The following is a 27,751-nucleotide window of genomic DNA, read 5'->3' on the forward strand; positions in this document are numbered from 1 at the left end:
CGCATTGGTAGCTGGCGGCTGGTGCCCGCGGTAAGCGGTGACAATGGCCGCTACTGTTACCGCTACGGCTACGGTCGGGCTCTGGTTTCAGGTGCAAAACGGTAAAGGTAGAACGGTTGCAGGTTAATTGGAGAGATATGGGAGAGGCCTTTGGGCTGCAGTGATGATGACTTATGATGACGATGACAATGTTACGATACAAATATTTTTTTCAGTGCTTCACTCGGCTGCAGTGACTTCACATTGTTCCACATATCATACAACAGTGCAAGATAATTCTGCCGTTTGCAGAGCGGCAGACAACACCGCGACTTAGGCCGAAGCGCTATCATGCCTTCCCCACCCATCGAAGATAATCGAAAGCGGCACAGTGAGGAGAGCGTCAGGTATCGGGGTAAGCAATCAGGCCGACCTGAGGCTACTTTCTCCGCAGAGTGTCGAACCAGATGGTGTTTCAAAAAATTTAAGAGCATTCTAGCGGGAACGAATGCCTGGCTTTAGTATTAACTTGAGAGACCTAAACCAAATGATGAAAACTTCCTAGATGAAGTAGGGAATTAATTAATCCAAAGTAATAAATACGATTCCCTCTAATTTCCTCACTGACTTAATAGCACACTCTGAGTGATCACGGGTTATATCCTGTTGCAATGCCGATTATGCGCACAACGAATTTTCTACGATAATCAAGAAAAGGATGACCTCTTTCAGATTTATCGTTTCATGCCTCTATAACAATTCGTCGCAAAAGAACCCATGGCTATCACACAGCTTGTTTAACTGTTTACGACGGAAAGAAAAACCTGTACAAAAAAAAACTAACGAACAACCATTTAACTTCTCACTAATTAGACGATACAAGAAATGCAGCAGCAAGTTCGTCCTCCTTCTTAAGAATACAAAAAGAAGCTACTATAAAAAGAGATGCTACAATACAGTGACAACTTATGCCGATAATGGCGTATACTGAATTATTTTCTTAACAATACAAATTCCCCTGATGCCATCAATAAAATAAAGTAGAGTGACAGCATGTTTATTAAAGCGAATGGCATTGCTAACGCCTTCTGCTCGTTTTTCGCCAGTTCACCATTTACTTCTTCGACACCTACTGATATCCTGCGGCTTGTGTCAGAAAATTTTTTTTTCCAGGTTTTTAAAAAGGAAAACCGGGCACTAATAACTAACTACAGGCCAATTTCTATTCTACCATTCTTCAGTAAGGTTATCGAAAAACTGATCGAGATGGGCCTTTCTAACTTCCTTAAGAAACACACTTTATCAATTCAAAAACAATTCGGTTTTCGGTTAGGTTTTTTAATTAATCTCGAACTAATTGCTCTGATGGACAAGTTGAAAACGGAAATCAATCGAAGTATTTACATAGAGTTCTGTTTTTGTTGATTTACTAAACCATTTAATTGCATTAACCATCATTGATTTCTAAAAAACTGGCTTCTTATGGTGTATCCAATAATGCCCGAGAGTTAATGCGCAGCTATTTGTTCATATCCAGAAATTTTGGACAAGTGCATTTTTCAACGGGAAATTGCTTACGACCGCAAGATTTCGCATATCTTAAGAGTGCACCATATCAATAAATATATCTGCAGACCCTCCCTCCGTACGATGACAGTTTTTTTTCCTATTTACTGTCAATAAAGCACCGCATTGGTTTCTTATAGCAGCCTTATCTACTCCGTGCAAGCGCAGGACGAACTTTAAAAGCAAGGTCTTGCTAAGCGTCTGGACATTACACCATTCCCATTGATGTGTTCATAACAGAATTTTATAATATTTTACAGCAGCCTCACAATTAACAGTGATGTCCAAAAAGGCTGGACTTGAAACCGTGAGCAGGCAATTACCATATCTGGTGTACCTTAAGACACTCGCAATACTAACATGGTTGTACCGCAGGAATGAATTCTCGAATCCCTTATATTTCTTGTATATATGATCGTCGGCTTAATTGTCTAAGTCGTTCGAGAGAATGTCTTTGCGTAGATGCTACTACCATCTTCACATCTCATGACTCAATCAATGAGTTAAAAGTGGAGGTTAATCTTAGCCTTAAACATATCAGCACATAGTCTCGAAATAGTTATCTGCACATTAGCCCGTCTAAAAGTAAATTTATAATATTTAGCTCAAAAACTAAATCTATGATTAGTAGTAATCCAGCATAGACAGACAAGCATTCGTTATGCCTAACGGCCAATGCACATTCCTAGGTATTCAAGTGGATATTTTTAAAATTTAATCATCACGTCAATACGTTAAAAAAGAAGACTGCTTACAGAATGCGAGTGCTTCTTAGTGCCAGTTAACATATACACCTGCCAACACTTTAGTAAGTACACTTTCGTTCATAATCACTTTAATTATTGTATCACATCTTGGAGCCATACCCATAATTCCAATTTTGTTTATTTATTTATTAATTCATTCAATACTGCCAGCCGGCTTTTGGTGGCCAAGGCAGGAGTGGGGATGCAATTGCGCAGTGCTTTGTCAACGAAAAAAAAGCCCTGCTGATACATTTTCAAAATCAAGCAGTTCGAATTATAAAATTCAGCCCATGTAATACACATGTTACTCCAATTTTTCACATTCTAATCATTATTCTGCCTTCAAAGCGTATCGCATTTAGTTATTCATTGTAACTCGCCGATTAGTCAATAATCGAAACTTTTTCGACATCATTAATAAAACGATCCTTTTAGCACTAAGATTACGTGATCTTCCCACCAAAATAACTTCTTACTAGCAATAATTCGAACTAGCTACGGAATACAGACGGTTGGTTTTCTTGCCATTACCAGTGTCCATTCATAGAACGGCAAACTTACTCGCCTTCAAAAAACCTTCACAAAATGTTTATTTTACAACAAGTTCATATTAGCCCTTGTTTGCAGTGCTCATACGACATTTGTTTTTGCCCTTGTTTACGCTGTGGGTTCCTATATTGTGTACGCATGATGCTTATATTTCCTTCCTTAACGTATGCTGTTCAGTTGTTCGGATATGCAAGTAATCTTATCCATTTAAATGTTGCAACCAAATATTTCTTTGTCGCTTTGCTGCGTTTTGAAATTTAAGCTAAATCCCAGATAACCACTTACGTCCTTTGAACATCCTAAGAATGCCTAGTGCTGGATAATGTGTACTTCTTATAGACATCCCAATTAGTGCACGGAATGCACCGGAGATGTTCCATAGATCATCAGAAATGCATCGGTACCTCTAGCATAGGATGTGCATTAGATCAAATGGTTGGATATTTGTCGCATCCAGGGGATATCCATGATCATATAATTTTCTTCTAATGGATATCCTAATTTGTCCATGGAACACACTGAACATATTCTATAGATCACCAAAAGTGCTTCTTTACCCCTAGTAATGGATGTGCACTAGACCTTGCAGTTGGATATTTGTCGCATCCACTGGATGGCCACAAAAGCTACATAGCCAGCATTGCAGAGCAGCAATCGAGAGCTGCTGAAGCATAATACAGCCCTCTTACAGCAATACAGCAGGTGCTTGCAATCAAGTGTGTGCACTAAAGCAAGGAAGGAAAAATTAATGACCTTTGTAACAGAACTGCACCATTTTAAAAAAACGATGACAAGTTACTTAGCATCAGTGCTTTTTATTTAGAATATCTGCATCAGAAAAGTCATAACAAACAAATCTAGCACAGGGTGGCAAAAATGTCCTAATAAATGAAATTAGAATATGCTGTGACTCTTTTTCAGCTTCAGATGTTCACAAGTAGTCTTTCTACAATTCTTGACAGACTTGTCGTATAGCTCTTGTCACTTACAATGCTAAGCAACTTAGAGTGCATCGTGTTTCAGACACTGTTAGGGATCGTTAAGCCTCTGCCGATCCAATAAGGAGTTAGTGCCGACTGCTGGTACCTGTCACCATAATTACCTAAGTAGGAGGGGAGACAATCTGCAGACAGGCTTTCATGGAATCACCGAAGCCAATAATTAAGGAGTAATTAAGTTTAGGAAATGAAAAGTGTGCGAACGCTGAGGTTGAAGGCGTAGCACGTACGTGAGTGTAATCTGCATGCGTCTCGCGCTCTGCTCAAGTAGCTCAAGGTCAACAGGTCACAGAACCGTCACTACGTCTTGGTTGCATCACAAACAATGGCAATGTTTCGCATTATCAATGTTTTGCATTATCGCCAAAAAGCTCTGAGTAATTGCCGATGGAAGAAAACTTTAATAAATTCATTCCATGGAGCACGTCTTAGGATTCAGGCTTTTCTTATATGTTCGAATGTGGCACTGAAGCCACCGAAGATATATGGCACGTCCAATGTCCGCGTTTGGTGGACATTAACCTACTTTGCACATCTATTGTTCACGCTTGGTGGACATGCACGAGATCATATATTAGGCATCTAGTGTCCATGCTTCGTGGACGTGCTCTAGATTTAAAAAACAATCATATTATTGACGTCCTATAGACGTCTAGCGCATCCAAACGTGCCGGTGATCCTTATGATGCACATCTAATGGACGTCCCTTTTAGGACATGACGTTTGGATCTTTCCGGTACGTCGAATGGATATTTGTGGTTCACTGGGATACAATTACTAACGAGAGGTCCGCCGCAGTGGTCAACTCTGGGAGCTCGTTCTATATACCACTCCACTATATACTGTAGTTTCTTTTGATGAATATAATAGCGTGCGACCTGCCTTTCCTATCTTGCCCTCCCTCTCTTGTCCGTGTATTTTTGCGCTAGTTAAAATGCATATCTATGTCATAGCTCCACAGGCGGCATTTACATACCTGTCATATTTTTAATTATCTCTTTTAGTGATTGCGCGTGATCCCAGAGGAACGTAAAAAATACTAACAGGGGCTAGTTTATATTACTTCTCAGCGAGTATTAAGTGACGGCTCCCTTCTGTGATTATTTTCTATTTTTCCGCAATATGATATATTACGATCCTGTAGTAAGGTTGGCTTTGAACAAAGTTTAGCTGAGCAGTTCACAAGGCTGTACGATCGAATTACATTTTAAGAACACTTTTGAATTGTAGACTCGCTTGAACCTTTTCATATACCGCACGGTGCACGTTTCCCGTCCCCGCCAACCATGAACTCCTCCATGCCGCCGACGCTCAACCGACTTGTGGTTCCAAGCCTTGTGCATAGATGGTGCTACCAGTCAGCTCCAGACAGGTTTCATGTGTTACCGCGTTCTTTGAATTGCGCTCCGGGAAAGCTTTGAGTAACTCGCACGTAGTACGAAATCTACTGCAGAGCAGTAAAGGATGAAATAGGGAAAATAAACCCGCGCAAGAACCTGAAGATTTGGCAACAGTGGGAGCTAAGTAAACAATCTTTAAAAATCAAAGCAATAGAAAGGGCGACATGTATCCGTTATAAGGAAAAACAAGACGAAGTTGAGCTAAGGGCACTGCTTCAAACGCTGATGAAGCAGGAATGCAAATAGCCTGGGAAATGAATAGAAGATGTCAGGAAAACAAAACAAAAGATAGAGCTTATAGAAGAACGGCGTTATCGCGGAGCACTAGTGAGGGCAAGGGCGGAAGACACAGCTGCTGGCGAAGCGCCATCGAAACGTGCTCTTGGTCTAGAAAAAGCGCGCGCTGAAAGAAATCACATCGATAAAATAGAATGGGGGGTATCTTATCGGCAGACACTGACCACATCAAAGAAGCCTTTAATGAATACTACCAGAGGCTTTTTTCATCGACTCCTGTAGACGCAGTAGCCTTTACGCATCAGTTTCTTGGTGCAATGCCACGGCTTGACGAAGAAAGCAAAAAGAAAATGGAACTGGCAATAACTCACAGCGAGGTAGAGCACGCGATAGATCAGTTAAACCTAGGAAAATCACCAGGACCAGATGGATTCAGTGCGGCATTTTATAAAGAATTTAAGCACCAAATTGCCCCAGTGCTGTGTACAATTTTCAATGAAGCCTATGAAATAAATGTATTGCCTCCGTCTTTTGGGATCTCCCATACAGTGCTCATACCTAAAACGGATGATATAGAGAAATTACAATTGGTTACAGCGTATCGACCCATAGCACTCACTAATGTGGACTACAAAATTTTTATGAAGGTACTGGCGCGTAGACTGCAGACAGTGATATCGGATATTGTTGGACCCCACCAGACATGTGGAATCAAAGGGCGCTCAATTTTTTCCAACATTCACAAAGCGCGCAGTGTGCTTGAAAGCTGCGACGACATCAATGGGCGAGTAGCGATGCTTCAGATTGATCTCGAAAAGGCATTTGATTGTGTTTCCCATGAAATTTTGTTTACCGTTTTAGACCATGTGAACGTCGGTTCAGTTATCCGTAAGGGTGTAGCCCTGGCGTATCGAAACTGCACGACGAGACTGATTGTTAACAAGAGTCCGGGGGCCCCCATTAGCGTGCAGCGTTCTGTGCGCCAGGGCTGCCCCCTCAACCCTCTCTTGTTTTGTATTTACATCGAAACGCTGTGCATGAAAATCATAGAAAACAATAGTATTAATGGCTTTAGGTTACAAGCAGCTGAAGTTAAGCTGCTGGCCTATGCAGATGACGTTGCAGTATTTACGGTTGATCAGGGGAGCATAACTGAAGCTGTCGGGTGTGTACGCGCGTTCAGTGAAGTCACAGGTAGCGGGGTTAACTGGTCCAAGTGCCTTGGGCTCTGGCATGGATGGTGGCCATCCCACCCGGACCATTTCGCCAACGTACCGTGGGCGACGACCCCGGGCAAGTATTTGGGCGTTCCGCTCGATGCTTATCGCGATAGCGAGGAGTATTGGAAAGAGCAAACTAAAGACGTACGTGACCGAGATGGGAAATGGAAAGGCACCAGCCTTTCAATTTTCGCCAGAGCTACAGTCTGCAATCTTTTTTTTTATTAGCAAACTCTGGTATGTGATGCAGGTTTTGCATTGCTCGCGTGTGAACGTTCAGAAGCTACACAGGATTTTTGCAGTTTTCATATGGGCGTCCGAATGGGAACGTTGTAGCAGAACGAACCTGTTCCGGCGGGTAAAAGACGGGGGGCTAGGGCTAGGGCACCTCTTTTTAAGGCAGCTGGTGAGCCGTTTTTTGTTTTTTCGCGATGTCACAGACCCGTTCTTGCGCACCGTGTGCCAAGTGAAGCTGCGGCGATTGCTGCCGGAGTTTGTGGTATCCACAGATGAGCTCTCTGGTGGAACTTTTGGTTACTACAAAGAGACTGTAGCAAGCGTTCGGTTTCTTTCGGCACGTTTTTCCACCGATTATTTGTGGAAAAGTAAAAGGGAAAAGTTGTACAATGATCTTTGTGATATTGTTTTCCCAGAGCCCATGTACAGGGCCTTGTACAGTGGAGGCCCGGGAGGGGATGTTTTAAAAAGGGTGAAGAAAATGCAGGTGCCACCAGGAGTAAAGACTTTCTTTTTTAAGTTACACACCGGGACGTTACCAGTAAAAAAGTTTCTAGAGGGAAAGGATTTCTTTTTACCGTGGGGATCGAACTGCTTAATTTGTAAACAGCCTGAAACAATAGACCATGTTTTTTTGCATTGCTGGGAAGGGGTTTATTTTTGGGACGTGTTACAAAGGACCATAAAGAAAGAGCTACCACTTGACGCGCACGGAATTCGCTATTTAAGCACTGATAATGAGGATGGGGCACCTTTTGATCTCATAATGCTCTTGGGCCTCCACTGTATATGGCGGTCCAGAATGGCAGGCTACCATTGTGACAAAGACGCACGACCGGCCCGAATTTATTTTCGGGAAAGCATGGACTGGTTTCTTGCAATCCAAAAAACAGCTGCGGAGCCTCCCGAGTGGCTCTCAAGACTAGAGCCGTTGTGTATGTTGCGGGAGTTTTAAGCTGACGAAGCCAGTCTCGTGCTGGCTGACCACGACAGTGTCGTATGTATATAGCGTTATGTCTATTTTTGTTGTGCAATGTCATGAGCCAAATCCAGGCAATAAAGAAAAAAAAACGGTGAAAGAAGTTTAATGTCATAGTACACACGTGAAGCTGCTTACTTTATCAGTGAAAAATAAAAACAAGAAAGAACAGATGAAAGGCTCTCCAAAGCTTTACAATCCCTCACTATCATCAGCGCTGGATACGGGAGTATTTTTCTTTCTCAATTCTCAAAACAAGGCTCAGCTTCCTGAGCGGTTTTGTATACAGCCCACCGACAAGGGAGATAAGTTACTGGCCTGAAAAGCTGTCGCCGACCGTCACTGTTAACTTCAGAAACGCTGGTTTCTGCTTCTTGTTTTAGCTGATAATTTATTCCTCTGGCTGTAATATTTATGCATTTTTGTTGCTACATTTGTATGACTGATTTTGTTGCCAGGCGCTAGTGCTCGAAGCTCGCAAATTGAACTCAGCTTACGTTGCTGCCCACCGGCATCGCGGCAGTCTGCTAGTCTCTCAGTTTTGGCCCAGTCGGACCGCGGGATTTCTATATACGGGCCCTTCCGGGAAGCTTCGCATGTGGCATGATGAAAAAGCTGCGATTGTGGATGCATACACTTACCGAAAGTATTTTTGTAGTAGAATGCTGAAGACCGATTTGTAAGAGTACAGCTCGCACTTGTACGCCAGGAACAGGCCACTGAAATGAAAAAAAAGCGGTATTGTTACCTAAAAAAAATAAAAGAAAGGATGGCGTACAAACCCGCAGACAATAATGAATTAAGTGGAAAATTCCAGAAACGAGAACAAGTTCACTGTTCTCAAACAAGAGGACAAGCTTTCAAGCTCCCAAACAAAAAAAAGTTTATGGTTTATGGGGTTTAACGTCCCAAAGCGACTCAGGCTATGAGGGACGATGTAGTGAAGGGTTCCCGAAAATTCAGACCACCTGGGGTTCTATTTAACGTGCGCTGACATGGCACAGTTCACGGGCCTCGCATTTCGCTTCCATCGAAATGCCACTGCCGCGGACGGGATAGAACCCGCGTCTTTTGGGTCAGCAACCGGGCATCGTAATCATTGAGCCACTGCGGCGGCTCCCAAACAAAGAAAACCCATAGCATGAGAGTGTGTCTAAGCATGTGGACTGTGGTTCCCTGACAGGGGACATGTAACCTGTATTCAGCGACTATTTTTTGCAAGTTTGTTTGCACCTGTGCCTTCTCAGTGCAAACTTTTAAATGCTTTTCTTGCCGCAGAAAAAGCCTCATGGCAGTTTTTAATCTTAGACGCATTAATAGAGAAGCATTTGGTCTTGAAACATTAAGCAGCGTGAAAAACAAGATATACGAACAAGCATAGAGACGGCAGAACACTGTGCTATCGACTGTATTTTTCTGCGTCATCCTTGTTTTCGCGAAGTTTAATGTTTCAAGATGGATAACCGACTAGCCAACACCAAGGTATTAAGCCTCTGGTTCTTGAAAGCTAACTGCTGCCATGTTGGCAATTAACGGACAAAGATAAACTTATACAAAGATGAATGGGTGCAGGCGTGTACGAGGGGTTTTGTTGCACCATAAAAGATTTCCCCACAATGAGAACTTGAATTATAGCTTGAACAGACTCCCATCTCCGTACAGTTCATCTCTGAAGTGAAAAAATGGCTGAGGCTTAACTTGGTTAAGCCTGGAGAATGCATCATCGTGTCGCGTAATTTGGAGGCGCACAACCACAGCGACGGCGCGAGGTGGGCCCCCGTTTCTCCACTGTCGTGACGTCATCGTGTCACGTGGTGTGACGTCATGTATCACGTGATTTGGAGGCGCACAACCACAGCGACGGCGCGAGGTGGGCTCCCGTTTCTCCACTGTCGTGACGTCATCGTGTCACGTGGTGTGACGTCATCGTGTCACGTGTTTGGAGGCGCACAACCACAGCGACGGCGCGAGGTGGGCCCCCGTTTCTCCACTGTCGTGACGACATCGTGTCACGTGGTGTGACGTCATGTATCACGTGATTTGGAGGCGCACAACCACAGCGACGGCGCGAGGTGGGCCCCCGTTTCTCCACTGTCGTGACGACATCGTGTCACGTGGTGTGACGTCATGTATCACGTGATTTGGAGGCGCACAACCACAGCGACGGCGCGAGGTGGGCCCCCGTTTCTCTACTGTCGTGACGTCATCGTGTCACGTGGTGTGGCGTCATGTATCACGTGATTTGGAGGCGCATAACCACGGTGAAGGGCTGAAGTGGTAGCTAAAGTAGTATGCTTCGCATAAAAAAAAATTCATATTTTTCAGGACGCGTTCCTTTTACTACTAACTGCAGTGATCAGTGAACAATGCGAATAGGAAACGTCGGCGCCATGCCATTTTAACTAATCACTGCCGTACAGCTATTCATCTGTGCAGTTGCGCATTGAAGATGCCTCGCCTTAGACGCTTTATGGTCACACGACTCGTCATGACATCCATATTCGCGTTCACTAACTCCGCTCACTGTCATGTGATTCTGCCCCCCGCTGCATCTGTTCCATTTGACTCCGGCATAGGAATGGGCCTTAAGAATGTTATTTTACATTGGGGTTCGGCCTCGGCATCTTCAATTCCTTAAGGCTGAAAGTTAAATTTTGAAAATGAGCACTTCTATCACATTCAGATGTCCGCGGCTCCTGTCCAGAAAACTAATTACGTCTTTACCTCCGTGGCTGGAAATGAAAGCGAAAAAAAAGGAAGCATTCCTTCCACTAAGAAAGTTTTACGTAAAAAACGAAAACCCTATTATGTCGCTGGTTACCGAATTTATCGAGTGCTGGTCCTTTGATCTGTCATGAATCTTAATTATGTCAGCTGTGGGAACAGGACCCCAAGATTTTGGTTTTTAGAAAGCGGAAAACTTGAGCTATAATGTTGTGCTCATTTTATGGTACGGTAAAGCGTTTATACGATGATATTTTGGTCTTGTTCTAAAGTTTGAAATTGATTTCGCAGAATTCCGTATTTTCTCGTCTCCATGTAATTTCTCTGTCACATTACTTCATTGTAGGTATTCAGCTCGTGGGCAGAAATAAATCGAATCCACCTAGGGTTTCCTTCGGCTGCGTAACACGATATGTTTCCGACTCAGTTCCACGCGTTATTGCAAAGTACGACTTTAGCTAAATGAGCGAATGATTATCGTTGGTAGCATTTGATGTGGTTATAGCTGTATGCTTATAGCTGTATGCTTATCAATCAAACATACCTGAAAACCTTATTTTCGCTGGCACTTTTTTGGGACGGAATAGCTGTCATAGGTGCAAGTTAAGCTTTTCAAGTAATTAATTTATTGAACTGTGTATATTTTACTTCTGTTTTCAGAGCAGAACTTGCGTTCACACTGCTTTTAATGTTCGATGTCCTGTATCTTTCTTTACTGTTTGTCTTTACTTTAGCATTACGTACCTCGTAAGGAAGAAAGTGTTGGCTGCCAGGGTGTAGTTCACGAAAGGCGAGAAAAGGATGTCATTCGAGATGCTGTCGTACGCTCTGAGCAGGCCACCTGCGATAAAGAGAGATAGAGAAGAGGAGAGAAGGCAGGGATGTTAATTAGAAGAGCTACACGCGGTAAAACAAAAACCAAGGATATGACCCCCTTGCAATTTTCGCTTCTTTTCTTAAGTTCAGAGCTATAAGGTGACGTGCGAATTACAACAAATAACAGCCAGTACACGGTGAGCACACATTAAAGGTGCACTAAAGAGGACTCTTAGTTCTTTTTTACCACGGGAACCCAATCTACACGCTCACAGCATTCTTAGAACTTCGAATTATTGTCGTGTGTGGCCGATTTCCCTATTAAACCGAATTAAACGATCCGGCTCCGGCCTTTACTTTTTGAACTCACCTCCTAAAGTAGCACGAGTTAGCCAACGCGTGCAGAGAATTTCAGACAGCCGCGTGACGACTTCGCTTTCACTTTTATTTAGTTGTTTTTTAGCTTTCCGTGAATAAATAGCTTCAGCCGCAGACAACATAGCCGCCAATTAGGCCCACGGAACTAAAAATACGCGTGGACTCTTTGCTTTTTGCGGATCACTCCGACGATGGCAGAGCGGCAAGCCGCCACGCGATTGGCTGAAAGGCACTCTATGCACTGGCTGACTCCTCCTACTTTGGGAGGTGAGTTAATAAAAAGAAATCAGGAACCGGGACGTTTAATTCTATTTAACAGGGAAATCGGCCAAACAAGACTGTAATTCAAAGCTTCTAAGAATGCTTGGAGCGTGTAGACGGAGTTGCACGGTAAAAAGACGAGCTCAGAATCTTCTTTAGTGCACCTTTAAACTTGTGAAAGAAAAAAGCAGCACACAGAGCCTTCCTTGCCTTTGCAATTTGTGTTCAGATAATGCAGAGAAGTTTCTTTATGAGTGACTGTTTTTGCATATTAAAGTTTCACACGAAATATATGTGCCGCAGTTAGTTTGGAATTGCTAAGAACCCCGTGCATAAGAACCCCGCCGTAAGAACCCCTTGCATATGAAGGATTTTTTACTTCCACATCTAGAATTTCTGGACAAGCATATTTTGTCAACATAAATTTGTTTATGGACGCAATTTTTTTCGCATATTGTAAGACTGCGCTGTAACAGTCAATAAATCCGCATCTCTCCATTTGTAGTTTTTCGCTATGCGAGATTTTTCTGCGCATACGGAGGTAGGCCAGACCCATCAGTGAGCTCGTAACAGTTTCTTACAACAATATACTGTTGTCTCACTACTAAAAATGATGTCCAAAAAAGTTGGACTGGATTAAAACCGAGATAGAGGAAGCCAGGGCTCCCAATCGGATTTCATTGTCATAGATGTTGAATATTCGCCAGGAAGAGGTTGGACGATGATCTCTGCTAGAAGATCGGTTTGGTCAGCCAAAATGCCGTAATTATTTTTTTTGTTAGCCGAATTAAACCTCTTTCAACGTAACGTTCATGTGCTTGGAGTTCGCCAAAGCGAACCCTCGGTCCTCTTTGTTGCTTACAGAACTGTACTGCAAGCTCCGGCTTCTGCGGGACGTTGGAAGGCCACATGCATATGTAGGCTCGCAAAGACGTATCACCACGCACACAGCTGAGATGTATTTACGTACGTTAGGACTGTGGAAAGCAAAGCAAGAGAAGACGGACGATGGAGTACACCTCGAACCCGATCAACTGAGAGGGAACTTTGGCGACGGATAAGAGAAACTTACTCACATCGCGGGTATTTTAGTTTTTTTAATGAATATTCTTCTGAGGTATGCAATACGGACATATATCTTAAAAAAAGATATTCGCGCGTCTGACAGTTAGTCACGCCTTCGTGACACTTGTTGTACTGAACGTCCACTTGGCTAAATGTCGTTGTCCTAAACATTCACTCAGCTAAATATTAATGCAATTTAACTGTAGAAATCATATTCATTTAATGAGCAGTACTTCCCACTCAAAAATAATATGTCCTAAAAACGCCGCGTATTGTACCGAGCTTTCAGATGGTGCTGCGGTTTTGTGCTCAATACAGCATTAAAAAAAGGCGAGCGAAAGGCTACTCCTTCGAAGGCAGTTTACCTTTATTGTACTTCCTGTACGGTTACTCATTCACTAATGAAAAAAAGTGGCATCAAGCAGCCATTGGCAAAAAAATGCACACAGAAACATAGCCACACAACCTTTCTCCCAAATAATGATTTAAAACTTGAGCTTTAGCCGCGTTCCTCATTTTTTCGTGCTTGCGACGTCTGCTGTCTCGAAAAGGCTGAAGTTGCAGCCTTGTCACGGTCTGCTTGAAGTCAGAATGACAGTCTTTCACTTATTTTTAGAGCAGTAACTTCAATGTGCCTTGCTGCAAAGGACGTACTACAGCCAACAGGCGACCAACAGCTGGTGCCACCTAGCGGCGCTTACAGAAAAATCTCTGAATCAAGCAACGCTTCGATCATCTTTTTTTTTTCTCTTGAGAATAAGAATAAAAAAAAACTAAGTATCGCGTTTTTATTTTATGCGGGATGCCTGTGAAAAAAGCACGCTCTGAAAATCTTGACGACCAAACATTAGGGGCGGGGTCAAAGAACAGGAAGCGCAACTTCTCGCTCACTGAACATGTGCGTGTTCTCGGTGAGGAAGTAGGTGTGTCCGCAGATGAGCCAAGCCATGCTGATTGCCTGCACGCCCTGCGCGGCACCCAGCTCCGGAGGCTCCACGGGATCCGTGAGACGGCGCAGGTTCCGAGCAAACGAGAACGACAGCAGGCAGTTGGTCAGGCACCCTGCGCGAGATGAGACGATGCTGAGGGATTCAGGCGGAAAACCTTCGACATAAGTTCTTAGAGGCAGCTATCAGTGGAGTACAAGGGTATCTTGTATCAAGGTATCTTGTACCTGGGTATGCAAGAGAACTCGATCGGTGATGGTGCAAAAAACACCTTCAGGATTTCCTCACTGCTCGCTTCGCTCGCTCGCTGTCCTTCAGTGATGATCCACAACAAAAAAATTTGATTAGTCCAAAACTTCCCTATTTCTAGAATTTTTTTTTTCCTGCAGCACTCTGGAATATCCAACACTTTAGAAAAAGCGAGAAAATTTTTGTTCTTAAAATTCCCAGAAAAACAATGTGAGACCATTTTCGAAAAATTTGGCTCCTAAAATTACCCCAAAAAGGAGTTCCCCAATGGAACATCACTGCTGACCTAACACTTTGGTCTCACATCTCTTCACTGCCTGAGAGTACAGTGCATTCACATCGCAAAAGAGTACTTCACAGCTTTTGGCTGCGCCGTTGTGTAAGCCTTGAGATAAACAAAGAACATATGACCTCCTTGGTGGGAGCTTAAATCTAAATTTAAAGTTATTTTGGTCTTAAAGGTGCATCAGTCAACTGAGACAAATACCGCAGCAGAAAACTTCAGCAGCTTGACAATCAGCATAAAGATTTCTCGTTCAAAAAACTTCACAGCGTCTGAAGCGTCCATCGACCCTAGTACTGACTGGATAAAAGTGTGCCATTAGAGGGTTCGTTTCTCTGCCTTCCACGAAAATTTGTTCTTGATTAAAGCTATCCGCAACCATTTGCCTAGGAGCCGTGCATGAAGCTACAAGTAGACATCCAGTGTGAACTAAAGGCGCATGTTAGAGGGGCTCTGAAACACCTTCTGAGGAAAGTACATAAATTCGCTCAGTCACTATATTCCCTCATCACGAACACCTGAGCAAAACAATACCATTTTACACGCCGCAGTGAACTCACAATCGCGTAAGAAAGTTGGCAAGTCCTTTCCGGCGGCTTTTTCATGCTCGCGCTCTCCTCCGTCGCAATCCCTTGCGTAATTCTGTTCAAAGATGGCTGTCAGCTAGATTTTTTTTAGGCGTCATGCGGCTACCATGGCCGAGGCCAGTCAGAGCCCCCCCCCCCCCCCCCCCCCCCCCTGGGGAATTCCCGCACGAGAAGCGCCGACTTTTAAGCGCACAAGTGACGAGAAGAGAGGGAAAGACGCTAATACGCTGAATTTGAAAGTTTGGCTACAGATAACTCAGCTTCTACAAAACGCACAAAAAAAAAACTCTTGCTGGAGGATATTGTCACATCCCAGGCATACCGCACCTTTTCGAGAACCCCTTTGAGAGCCCCTTTAAAGCATGTTATACAGTTGTGTGATCATTGTGGTACTTAAGAGGAGCATTTGCCTGTTTGCCACCTGTTTCACTGCTAAGTACTGTTCATACAAAGCTTTCAACCGAAGCCTTCAAAGGAAACCGTAAAAAAAATGCATTTTTTGCCGACCTGCACCAGGCAGCGCCTTCTGCGCGTTGTCTTCTACCCGCATGTCTAAGATGGTAGCCACCAGTATGACACCGACGAGGAGGCACAGGGTGATGCTGGAAAAGACAAACAGCAAGTGCACAAAAAAAAATGATTACTTGTTTCAATGGGTGCCATTTGCTTCCAAAACACGCGGCAGAAGCTGTTTCTTTTCGTGTCATGAAAGTAAGTGATATGCCGTCTTTGAGATGTTCGCACTTTGGAGCGGCGTGCAGAGTTTGAACCGCATCATAGGAAGGCGGAGTCCATAAAAGCTCTGTGACCCACTCACTCCTGCGGGGGAAAGCCGAACAGGGCTGTTCACCCGCATGTGATAATGTGCAAGCACATTGATACGGGCATTAGAAAGTTCGTTTTGTTACGACCTCTATAAGAATTCTATGTCAGTTTTCCGCTCGCTTAAAATATAGTGTATACAGCGGCCGAGAAGATTATTCCAACGAACTAAGATAGCCTACATGCAGGAACAAACTTCACAGCAATTCTTTTTTTCTGGCAGAATGCTTAGCTGACCAGTTTAGAAGAAACGATACGAGTACGGAGATAGGTAGTAATGAACTGTAATGCAGAGAATACTCAAGATCAAAACGAATTTTTTTTTTTTTTTTGCGCAGTTCAAACGGAGAAATGGGGCATATCTTGCGCTGAAAGCAGCAAAATTATAGGACTGATTTCTGTGTTCATCCCTCTTGTTCTTGTCCGTTGTGTTTTTCGGTGCTGGTTCTAGCTTAACAGAAAGCGTAACACGATACTTCCTTGCACAGTATAGACATAATGAACTAACACATGCAGGCGCTTCCCTTGCGCAACTTACATGAGGAAGACCTGAAGTCCGGTAATCGAAACATCCTCTTTAACTTCGCAACGGCTTACGTGCGTCTTTGCTCCAATAGACTTCGATGATGCTGCGAAAATGAACAAAGAAGAAACAGAAATTTACCATGCATTCAGCGCAAACAGGTGAGTTTAGGGCGCTGGAGCGATGTGCTCTGGGATAACTGAAGTGAAATCACAGGGCACCTGTTGCGTTAAGGGCTCATTCCTAGTGGTTTTGTCGTTAATGTGTCTATAAAGCTGCGCTCGAGCACCAGCATTGGCCGACAAACCCAGTATACCTGTGTTAGAAATTCTCTTCTTGCCTTCTCAGAGCCTCAGTCGAGTATTCTAGACCTGCCAGCTATGCTTCTCTGTTTCTGAAGATTTCGGATAACTCTTCATGAATAATTGGAAGAAAGACAGTCTCGATTGGAATGTTTTGCGGCATGACGACAGAGATTCGTTCTACATACATTTTCTTGGCCTGCATGTATTCAGTAGCTTGCTATAGTGTAAACGCCTTCCGAAAGATCGGCCGGTTTCGTGACTTCTTTTACTGTCGTCTTAGGAGCAAGTTTTGATCTAAACAATTGGTCAAAGTACCAAAATTCTTTGTTTAATGTATTACCCGACCGCGTTTTCACGAAGTACGCTCTCTGGTCTAACCCCAAATATTGTAATAGCAGCAAACGAGCAAACGACTTCTCCTGGCCTGCCCACTTTGCATAATCCATGCAATATTAAAAGCACCTGTGTACGACAAACAACATAATCGTATGAACTCGAAAATCGAGTCAAGTGCCCCGATCACAAACAACCTCGACGTCGAGTTAACTTTGGAAATTGTGGAAGGGATTTCCCTAGCGCATGGAACTTTGTTGTCGAGGCCAGGCTGAAGGCAGAGGGGCATACCGAAACGCGCGACGCGCGCGTAAGCGGGGTACTCACTGTGAGCGACCACGTTCTGCACGTCGTCCAGAGTGCAGACCGAAGGTACGCAGACACCCAGACGGAACTTGCGACTCTTGGGGGAGACGCGGTACACGATGCGGGTCATCCGCTGTAAGAGGCATACAAGCAAAAGTCGAAAGAATCGTAACACACAAGTGCGCAAGTGACGCAGGCTTCTCGCAGTGCTCATCACTCACCGTTCTCGCTGACCACAGCGAGACATAGATCCAGTAGTCTATAAAATACCCTTTCAAGTACCTGGTCTATGTACAGTCATGGACAGAAGTTTAACGGATGGCAGTTTTGACGAAAAAAAAAGCGTGTTTTTGCGCGGTCATGTAAAGCAGGTGAATGAAATGCCTAAAAGAACCGGGAGAGATATACGTGCTTCATCGGCTGGAACGAATACCGGCTGACTGACTGAGAAAGCAACTCGGAAATATTTTTTTTTCCCGCTAGATAGTATCCCGCAAACTTTTGCCCATAACTGTACGCCAGGTGCCGTATGTATACAGATGAAAATTTGCTTTGGCGAAATTGTGCTGCTCATAAAGAGCCTTGAGTTTCCCTCGAGGGACCGAATTCTCTTTTTCGCTGGATGTCTCAAAGTTAGTTGCTCGCGATCTTTCAAGCGATATAAATACATGGTAGGAGCGTGTTATCCTTGACTGCGAGTGGGTCGCAGCCAATTACCTCATTTTCTTCATTAACGTTGCGCACTCCCGACGGAAGTCAGAGGTTAGGTCTAATTTCTTGGTTTATTTTCACTTCATTGCGTGTAATGTTTCATACGCTCTGGGCACTGTTATTCAGTACCTTCCGTCAGCAGTTAGTTTTTATCGCCTTCGGAGCGTTAGCGATCTCTTAACACGAAGAGGTAGAATAAGTCGCCACGTATCCAAGTCTCTCATCATGAAGTGAAAGATTTGACTGAGCCTAACTCCCAAGTTTTCCTCGACCTGCAATATAATGTCATATGTAAAACCGCTGCTAAAACCTTATTGTTAGTTCAGCCGCGAAAAAAATCGAATTTCTTGGCGAACATGGAATGTAGCCTGTAAATAGAAGCGAGACCCCGACGCCTTAGCATGGGGTCGCACCTCACAGTGATCCCAGGATGCGTGATCAAGCCGCATGACCAAGAGAGGGTTGGTATTTTTCTTCACTCCCATGTTTGGTGAGCTATTAGCATCGGTTGTAGATTATATGCTGGATTTTGAAGCTGGGTGAGCAGGTGAACGTGAAAAGTGTTTAGAGCCGTTCTTTGACGTTAGACACTTTAAAACAGCTCTTTTCACCCCTTTTATGTGTGTACTTTTGGGGGGGGGGGGAAGGGAGGGAGGGAAGATCACCCTGAGTGTGGCCTCTCGTGCAAACGAGAGGCCACACGGAACACCGAGATTGAAGGCCGCGCATTGTTTTTGACCTCCTGGCACTTGGCCACACGCGAGGTAACGCGAGCAGCCTGCACGCTTCGGCAAGTGCTGCCGAAAATGGGGCCCGCGATCTCAGCGTCGGTCCAGGTCAATGCCTGCGAAAACAACCGCGCAGTCGCGGCACCAGGTGTAATGCGCACGAGACCGCAAAAAAGTGGCCATCAGAGTGTGCGCTGCCGTCAGTTTCATACGTGCCTTGGGGTGCCTCAGTAGTGTCGAGAGGTGGGCCGAGGCATCGGTCTCGTTGTTGAACATCTCTTGGACGTTGTGGCCCGACGAGAGGTAGACTGTGCAGTACTTGCCGCGATACAGCTCCTGCGTCTTGTACTCGGCCACCAAGTCGAGGCACTCGTCGTAGGAGCCGATAGACGCCATTCGCCCTTCCAGCAGGCCCTCGGGAAGCTTTCCGGATGCATCCATCACTGTGCAGCAACAAAGGAAGTGGATTTACCTCGTGCTAGGCTGGAAGCGTACTTGAAATGCTAAAAATCTGCCACGTAACAACAGTCAAACGGCGTAATTCCCTCACAGGTCTAGCTATAACGCGGACAGTGACCATACATAACCTTACAATGCGACATTCAGCGCTCGCATGAATTAGTGCCAGGTAAAAAAAAAACGTGTCCCCACACAGAAAACTCCCAGAGTGAGAGGGGTTGGAAGGTGTTGCATTATTTCTGGACACTGAAGTAACGAAAACTGGAAATGGCGCAGTATCTGTCTCACATATCTCAGTGGACACCTGAACCACGCCGTAAGGGAAGGGATAAAGGAAATACTGAGAGAAGAAAGGAATAGGTCTAACGAAAACTCATTTCTTAATTTACGCCGTTGATATAGAACTATATGAAATGCAGTCTGGCGGCTCAGAACGAGTCTCGCGGTTCGAAAGCAGAAAAAAAGCTACTCTTCATCGGCATATAGAGGCACTTTAAACGACAATCGCAGTTTTTTGCTGCGAAGAATCTATAACTTGGAAAAACAGGCTTTCTTCCAAACAGTACCAGAAAAGCGCACGCTGGCGCGCACGGGTCTTTCGTCCCCGCGCCACGTTGCTAGCCCTGTCTTCGCGTGCGTTCGAAACGCGGTCATTTCCGCGACCGTTCTTTTCCCTGTTGCTCGCGGTGTCGTCTGCGCTGCGGGCGGAGTTCTCTATGTTGAAAGGAAGCTACTCATTGAATTAAGCCGCCTGTGGCCTGGTTGGGAGCCCGGGAGTACCCCGCCAGCGTGCGAGTCACTGAGCAGTGGCACAGGAACATGGCCGCCATTTGCGATTTCGTCCACCTCTCCCAGTGGGCACACCCGCTCTGGTGTGCTTGTTTTAAACTTGAATTCTTAATACGGCCGATGGAGTTCATAGTGCGCAAACGTTATTGATTGCACCCAAGGCGCGGTGAGCATGCAGCTTCCACCTTGCCCATGCGTCTGATCTAGAGCTAGAGCTGGTGAGAAGAATGGTATCGTGACATTGTTTGTAACAGCTTTTATACAGAATTGCCGTGTTGAAAAGGTCTGCTAGTCAACTCTAGCCGCCATTACTTGGAGCCGAATTACTTGGAGCGTTATTTCATAGATGGGCGAAAAATTGCTGATGATAAATCACGGCTGTCTAGTAAGAAAAATTATACCACTCACAGGCGCATCAGACATACTCAGGCACTATTCGTTCTGGAATCGTCGCTAATTTCGTTTCGGCACATTTTCCACACCAACAGGAAAACGGGAAACAGTCCGACTACAGCCTGTGCTAAGAAATTATTTGTTGGGCGGCATGCTTAGTTAAACGAATATTAGATATTGGTTGGATTTACTGGAATCAGAGGAATGAGGGATGAGGAGGAGAATAGGGGACGTCGGAAAGAAATTAAAAAAAAAGCGCTGAACTCACTTTTCGCAGCAACATAAATGGTAATATAGGCACAGCGAAGCATCATCGCAATTATTTTTCGTATTTTTTTTGTTTTAGTATCGTTTAAATCGAACACCCCTTAGACCATCGTATAAGAGCAATAGTAACGTATGTCGTCTGCATGGAGAGGTTAATTAACTTCCAAAAGGTTTGGTATCTGCAGGTAAGGACTTCAGTAGAAGCCCAATGTCCACCTACAGCGTAACTGCTGCCCCTTGAGCAAGCTCAGTATTATAAAGGATGTTATGAAGACTTTCAAAAATCTCCTTTTATCTTTCCCTTCTACGTAACAAATATTTCTGGCGTACTGGCATTGACATCTGTCGACCCCTGACCTCTTCCCAGTTCACGAATGGTTACAAGGCCTTAAAATAGGAACGACGTGCATACGCCATCCTTGATACAGACGCAGCAGCTACCGAGAAATTCCTCGCGCGTACGGCTCAGTTTTCACACATTTGCTACGCGCACACAGTTACTCTGGTTTCTTTTTTTTTTTCTGGCTTTCGTTTTTTTCCTTCGCATTTGTTTTACTCCGAAGGGACCATGTAGCCCACATCTGGCTCGCACCACACTCTGACTCCGTTTCAAAACCGGTCGTTGCCTGGAACCCCCCTCCCAATGAGTCGAAGCTTCCTCGAGCGGTCGGCCGCTCCGCGTACTTCGCACTACCTCGATCAACGACGCGCGCGTTAGCTGCGCGCAGAAAACGCGCGAAACGCGCTGAGCTATACGGAGCGCCTCAACTTTCCAGGTCGCGAGTTCGCACAAAACACGGTCGCTGCGCGAAGCGTGCACAGCCGGGCCACAGGTCACCGTCTATGCATTATGGCCGTTGTGTTGTTTCAGTGACCGCGCGCTGGCCACTCGGCACCGCTAAGAGGTCGACACTCCAGCGGGCGCACCGAGACATGTTCCTCAAAATCGCGCCTCAGTACATTGCTTGTTCTCTTCGACACGAGAAAGCTTTTTGTTGGCTCCGGCGTGTGAGTTACCATGAACAACTAAAGGTTGTTCATGGTACTTCACCGGAGGCCTCTTTCCAGTGTTTTGGGATGAACTACGCAAAACTGTTTATTTCCAGGGAGGAGTCATCCTGCATGTATCATCTTTTCCAAGAATAACCAGGCAGCATGGTTTGCTTCCTACTAGTATAATGGAGCCCTTGCGGCTTCCCTAAGGATTAAGAGGTGTTAAAGCGATGCGAGCGAAATGCAGTCATGCTGCCTGGTTACCTTTGGCAGACTGCGCTGCGTGAGGACTTGGTTGTTGTGGATATTACGTGAAATGTTCCGTGAATCCGAAACCTCCGACATGGCGATGCTTCGCAGGTTGGCATTAGTGCTGCTATTACGACTCGATTTTGATTATCGGCATTTTCCTCTTCTCCCACGACGCAGTGCCGATAACGAGAAGTGCCGCAGCATTCGAGAGGAGAAAACAGCAACGAAGTCACGATCCTATTGAACCAAAATGCGTCGTGCGCTCCCGCAATAGTCTGCATCCTGACAAACGTAACGGCAAGGGCGGAATCGTGAATGCTCTTCGTGTAGTCATTATCTATCTTCAAGGTGCATGATCCTGGGAGCGCTTGCGGAAGATCCTCCTCGTGTGATCATGTCACTGCGTTATGTCGGTCTCTATGCGTCAGTCCAGAGCGGAGCACGATTTGTAAATCAGGCCCCGTTTCCGCTTTCTCTGCTTCCTCTTCCCAAATGCTCTCGTAAATGAGGAAAGCGCCTCAGTGATTGTCGAACGCTCCCTGGGACAGGTGGATATGAGGCGCGTCGAGGTAAGTTAAACTCGTTGCCGCCACTCAGCCTTTAAAAATATTTGTCGCCTTCAGGCGCACACAAAGTACCATGTACCTTTACCACAGTACCTTTATATAGCATGTACCGATAAAGTTGTCATTATAACAGGCGCGCGCCATTTTTGTTTTAGTGACATGGACATAAAAGGAGATATTTTTGCTTGATTGTAGCCCTGGCTACTCCTTTCTTCCCAATGGAAGAAAAACACTGGACCTGGTGACATAACGCTTAACAAAGTACAGCTACAACACCCAATACAAACAATACAATGAAAACGCCAGATATGCTGAAATAAAATATACAAGTATACTATAAGTTATGATATTACCTAACGACATAAAATGAGAATATGCAATGGCATATCCTAATCATAGTAAAGGGCATACAAACCACAAATCTAAGAAACGAAAGAGAAACAATGAGCAGCAATAACGACTATGTCGTATACATCAGATACTTCATATAAACACATAAAAATGGTCGCCAAGACACTGGAGAGCACGAGCCGCGAGGCGAACCATCACAAAATTTACTTAAGCAACATCTTGTACCTAGCAATCAAGCCACTGTCCTGGAGGAAATATTTCAGCGCTATGGTCGGCCGTTTCTGTAGCGCGTGCGTCTGCCACGAACCTAATACCTTTTGGAGAAAGAAAGGCTTTTCGTCAAAGGTGGTCAAGTCCCTCTTCAGTCGGGTCCTAAAACTGGCATGCTCAGGGCAATCCAGTTACGGATGCGGTCATCCTGTCCTCGTGACCACATGCATATCGTCGGTAGTCGGCACACTGAATTCTATGTAGAAAGTGATTCGTGCTGGCCCTTATCAATGCGCTTAGTTTAGTGAGGCTTCAAATTATCCACGCCAGTGTGAGTTTACGAAAAACATCGTGAAATACGTATCACCTTTCCCGTTGTGAGAGCGCCAAAAAATTATGAGGAACTTTAGCGGCTAAAGTGGTGAAAGGCGAAAGCATGAGTGCTGCATTCTGCTACGCGATTGTTCACTTCACATTCTGTTGGTGCATTAATTAACTGCCTATTAATGACGCTTTAGCTTCGCCTTTAGAAGTGGAACGCGACAGCCTGTTGCAGCGCTGTCAGGCGGTCCACGGAACGCCACCACCCGTTCGGCGCAATGCGTTGCCCTTTGAATGCAACGCTTTTTGAGGAAAGGTTGTACGCCTTGCTCATCGGTAAATTGGTTTTTGAGGAAAGCAAATGTATCAGTGTGTCATATCTCGGTGGTCACTTAAACCTCACCGTAGCGGGAAAGGAGGAAGATGGGAGTGAACGAAGATACCGTATTCACTAGACGCGCCTTTGTTCATTCCAAGCCATCGAGCTTGCATGGCGGAGTGGTAGCGTGCTCGTCTCGCACTCCGGAGACCGGGGTTCGATTCCCGAGCTCGGCCAATTTCCTACTCGGTTTAATTTATTTATCTGGTCTGACTAGGAAGGTTAATTAGGCTAATCGGTTAAGTAAGTCCCACTAACTTGGAGAATCACTATACAATCCCTTTAATTGGTTGCATGGTTAGTAGCCAAAGTACAATTGGCCTCGTTTGAAATTCGCTCGCTGTGACGTCACGACCGTTTCGACCAATTGAAAAGCGTGACATTTTCTGTCGACAACTCCTGCTTACAACGATGAGGCATTAAAGGCTTCCGCCTTAATACTTTTTCTTCGATCGATTGACATTTGATTTGCTTCTTTCCTTGATATAAAAATTTCCTGCCCTCTGCTTTTCCCTCTGATCTCGAGTACTGACAATCTAAAATTTGCGTTAAGATCGTTCTCCCGCATTCCTGAGGTTAATTTAAAGATGAATAGCTATTAGCTGTGCGCACATTGAAGCGAAGAAGGTCACAGCTTTGAAAAGGGCACAGTGCGCTGGAACTATTCACTGCATATCTTGGTGGCGAGACCAGCATCAATCATGGTACGTCGAGGAGAATGCGACGTGGCTTTAATAATTTATGCACGTACCCAATGTTCAAGGTTCACACCTTTTGTTACGGCCCGTAGGGTGCCTTTCGCTTAATTCGCTCATCGGAGAAAATAACACCTGTTATTTTCTCCTCGCGGTGATCATCATCGTCGCACCTCTAATCATGGCTGAATCCGGAGCAGACCATCATCCACCCGTGCTTTAGTTTGTTTCTCTCCAGGGTAATCTTCATCGGTGTCACCATCCCTGTTTTTTTTTTCTAATACAGTGATATTATCGTGGTGCACACCAAATCTATGGCACCCGTCTTAGTTTTCTAAGCTGAGATGATGATGCCTGAAGTATCGCGCCTTCAAACAAACGAAACACCGGACGCTGGCTACATGTTGAAGATACGCAGCGCCGTGGCAAGCGCACGGTAATGTTCCTACATTTCCCACTGCTTAGAAACAGCGCCGATCATATGTCAAATGCCTCTTCCTCGGATCCCTGGGTGTTATGGAGCTTTCCTTGGTTTTCCGCTGTGTTCCTTTTCCATAGTTTGACTAGGCCAGTAAAGCTTTCACTTTGAAAAAAAGCAGAGACTTGAAGCCAGCGAAAAATTAAAGCGGCGCAGGGTACAGACAATCCTAGAATAACAAGGAAGAAGAAAATGCAACACACTTTTCAACCCTCAACAGCATCAACCACCAGCTTGCAGACGTATGAAAGAATGACGAGGAAAATCATGTAGCAAGCCGCACACACGACAGAAAACAAGCGAGACTGGTGATCCAACCACTATGGTCTAGGAAAGACATAATAGCGCAAAACAACGAACATGGAAGAGTGAGGGAACGGGACGAGCGTAATCGTTCGTGTTCGTTTTTTTTTTGCGCTACGCGCTACTATGTGTTTCGAAAATCTGCACCAACAAGCTCAACCAGTATTTCTCACTATGGTCTAATTATGTTAAATGTGTGTCCTTCGAGAAAAAAAAAACATATTGCAGTATATTGCAACTAATGGTCCCTTCGGCTGAGACGCACTGCCTCCGCGCTGGTGCACGGGTAGTGACGTCGAATATGACCCGTGTGGCACGTCCATTTGTATCTCAGCCGAACGTGCCAAACACGCGCAATATGCTTTCGCTCTTTCTGCCCTCTGTTCACAGTGGCCTCCGAGACCCTAAAAAATCTCAGAGGACATTCTTACAAGCGGCCGACGTCAAAGACTGCGGCTAGCAATTTGTACAATTGGAAACAATCACTTCAGTAGTGCGACCTAAATAAAGCTGCAGGATCGTGCTTAAGCAGACGTGCGGTGAAACGGTGGGCAACGCGCGCGAAGAGCACGCGCACGCGTGCTCGCGAAATACTGCGACCTGAGGTTTGTCGGACACCACACCACGGTACAGTGCTATAGAAGTATTTTAGGCACTGTAACCACGGCGTTATGCTTACCGGCTTTGACGCATGCGTGGTAGAGCTTCAGCTAGAGGTACTGCTGAAATGATGCGTTCATGTCATGATTCTCAACCCTATCTCAGTTCGCCATGCCATCGCTTTATTGATCCTTCACATGCGTATACCTTGCCAGAAAGTATACGATCTGATAAAATGCACACATTCGGGATATACAGCAGACGTCTCAGCCGTCCGACGCATGAGCTAAGATACGGACAATACTGATACAAAGCCAGAAAGGCACATCAGTAGTAGGTGGGTGCGTGAGTGCAGCGAAGATAAATGCATCGCAGCTGCTACATATTGAACATTTCTTTAAAATATGCCCGCTTGAGACCACTCGCCTTTTTTCCCTCTTCATCGAAGCTTAATTTCGGCCATTGGAGAGCGGAATCGCGCTGCGTCGTCAGCCATCGTCAGCGTCTGGCCAGCGTCGTCTGTCCGTAGCGGCGCGGCGTCTGCTAGCGCGCGCTGCCTGAGGGGATTGTACCGCTCTCCACTGTCGGACTCCACGGTGGCGCGGTGACGCGCACTCGTGTCGTGCTCGTCCCAGCCGAACGTACGGCGCTGCACGAGTGGCGGCCAGCCGAACGTGTGGCCTCCAACAGTGCTCAGAAAACTACACGAGTGCCGCCACCGAAGACCCCATAAGATGAAATGCGTCGCACCATAGTCGGCATGTAATACGCGATCACTTTTCGATAACCATTTTTCAGCGAACTGCAAAGCCCATTTTCTGATTTCCAACAGTAGACAGCACAGCAGTCATGCCAGCAAACACCGAGTACCAACACCGACTAACAAAAAGAAAAAAGCGTACGAAGAACTGAAAAGAGGAACGGATAGACGCAACAGCCAGTTCGATATTGTTTATGAAAATAAGAACCGTCGAACATCGAAACCAACTTGGCACAAGACAGAAATGAAGCCACGTAGAGCGGTCTTGGATTATTTTATGGGAAGCACGGGATTGCTTTTCAGAGGCTCTCAGCCATGTTGACGCGCAACAGTGGTCGTCGTCACACTTCCTGGTTAATAGTGTCCCTACAGTTAATTGTGCTTTAGACAAGGGGAATGACTGTCCATCATGTTGAAGAAGCCGACAGTGAACGGAATCAGGCATAGGGGCATGTTTCTATTTTTTAAAAATATGTAGTGTTGATCAGTGGGAGATTGATAGCGTCATTATTTTATGGCTGAAAGATAACTGATTAGAAAGCAGGAGAAAAAATATATAGACCTCATGCCACCGGTGGAATCCGAACCTAGGACCTCCGAATTTTGCGTCTGGTGCTCTACCAACTGAGCTACGGAGGCGGCTGTTGTTTTTCTGCTTTCGGAAATATTTACGTAGCATTTAATCTAAAGCTGAGTGAGTTCACCAGCGGTGGTGATCATTCTCAAGATTAGGTTGCACGCAACATAAATGCCCCCCAAAGCGAAAAAAAAAAAAAATCAGCAGCCGCCGGCGTAGCTCAGTTGGCAGAGCACCAGACGCAAAATTCTGAGGTCGTAGGTTCGGATCCCACCGGTGGCATGTGATCTTTTTTTTCTTCTCCTTTCTAATCCTCCCGACTGGTTGTTTGAACCCGTGTCCTCAACTGAGGCCATTCTGACCCTTTTGCGAAATAGGCGAATCCTGCTCGTCATTTTATTGGTTTATG

At 45.2% G+C, this 27,751-nt stretch overlaps 1 protein-coding gene across 1 annotated transcript in view; it reads right to left on the minus strand.

Moving 5' to 3' along the window:
* LOC149353263 (O-acyltransferase like protein-like) overlaps positions 1–27,751 on the minus strand; it is a 52,788-nt gene that overhangs the window by 11,226 nt on the left and 13,811 nt on the right. Inside the window, exons 2-8 of the mRNA XM_089577304.1 lie at positions 19,166–19,392; positions 17,532–17,643; positions 16,582–16,672; positions 15,729–15,823; positions 14,047–14,217; positions 11,380–11,476; positions 8,553–8,630 (exon numbers count right to left, since the gene is read on the minus strand). Coding sequence (XP_089433430.1) covers positions 8,553–8,630; positions 11,380–11,476; positions 14,047–14,217; positions 15,729–15,823; positions 16,582–16,672; positions 17,532–17,643; positions 19,166–19,392 — 871 coding nt within the window. The remainder of the gene's footprint in view (positions 1–8,552; positions 8,631–11,379; positions 11,477–14,046; positions 14,218–15,728; positions 15,824–16,581; positions 16,673–17,531; positions 17,644–19,165; positions 19,393–27,751) is intronic.

Source organism: Amblyomma mixtum, chromosome 3 (genome assembly GCF_055824585.1).
Source record: "Amblyomma mixtum isolate Tamu chromosome 3, ASM5582458v1, whole genome shotgun sequence".
NCBI lineage: Eukaryota > Metazoa > Arthropoda > Arachnida > Ixodida > Ixodidae > Amblyomma > Amblyomma mixtum.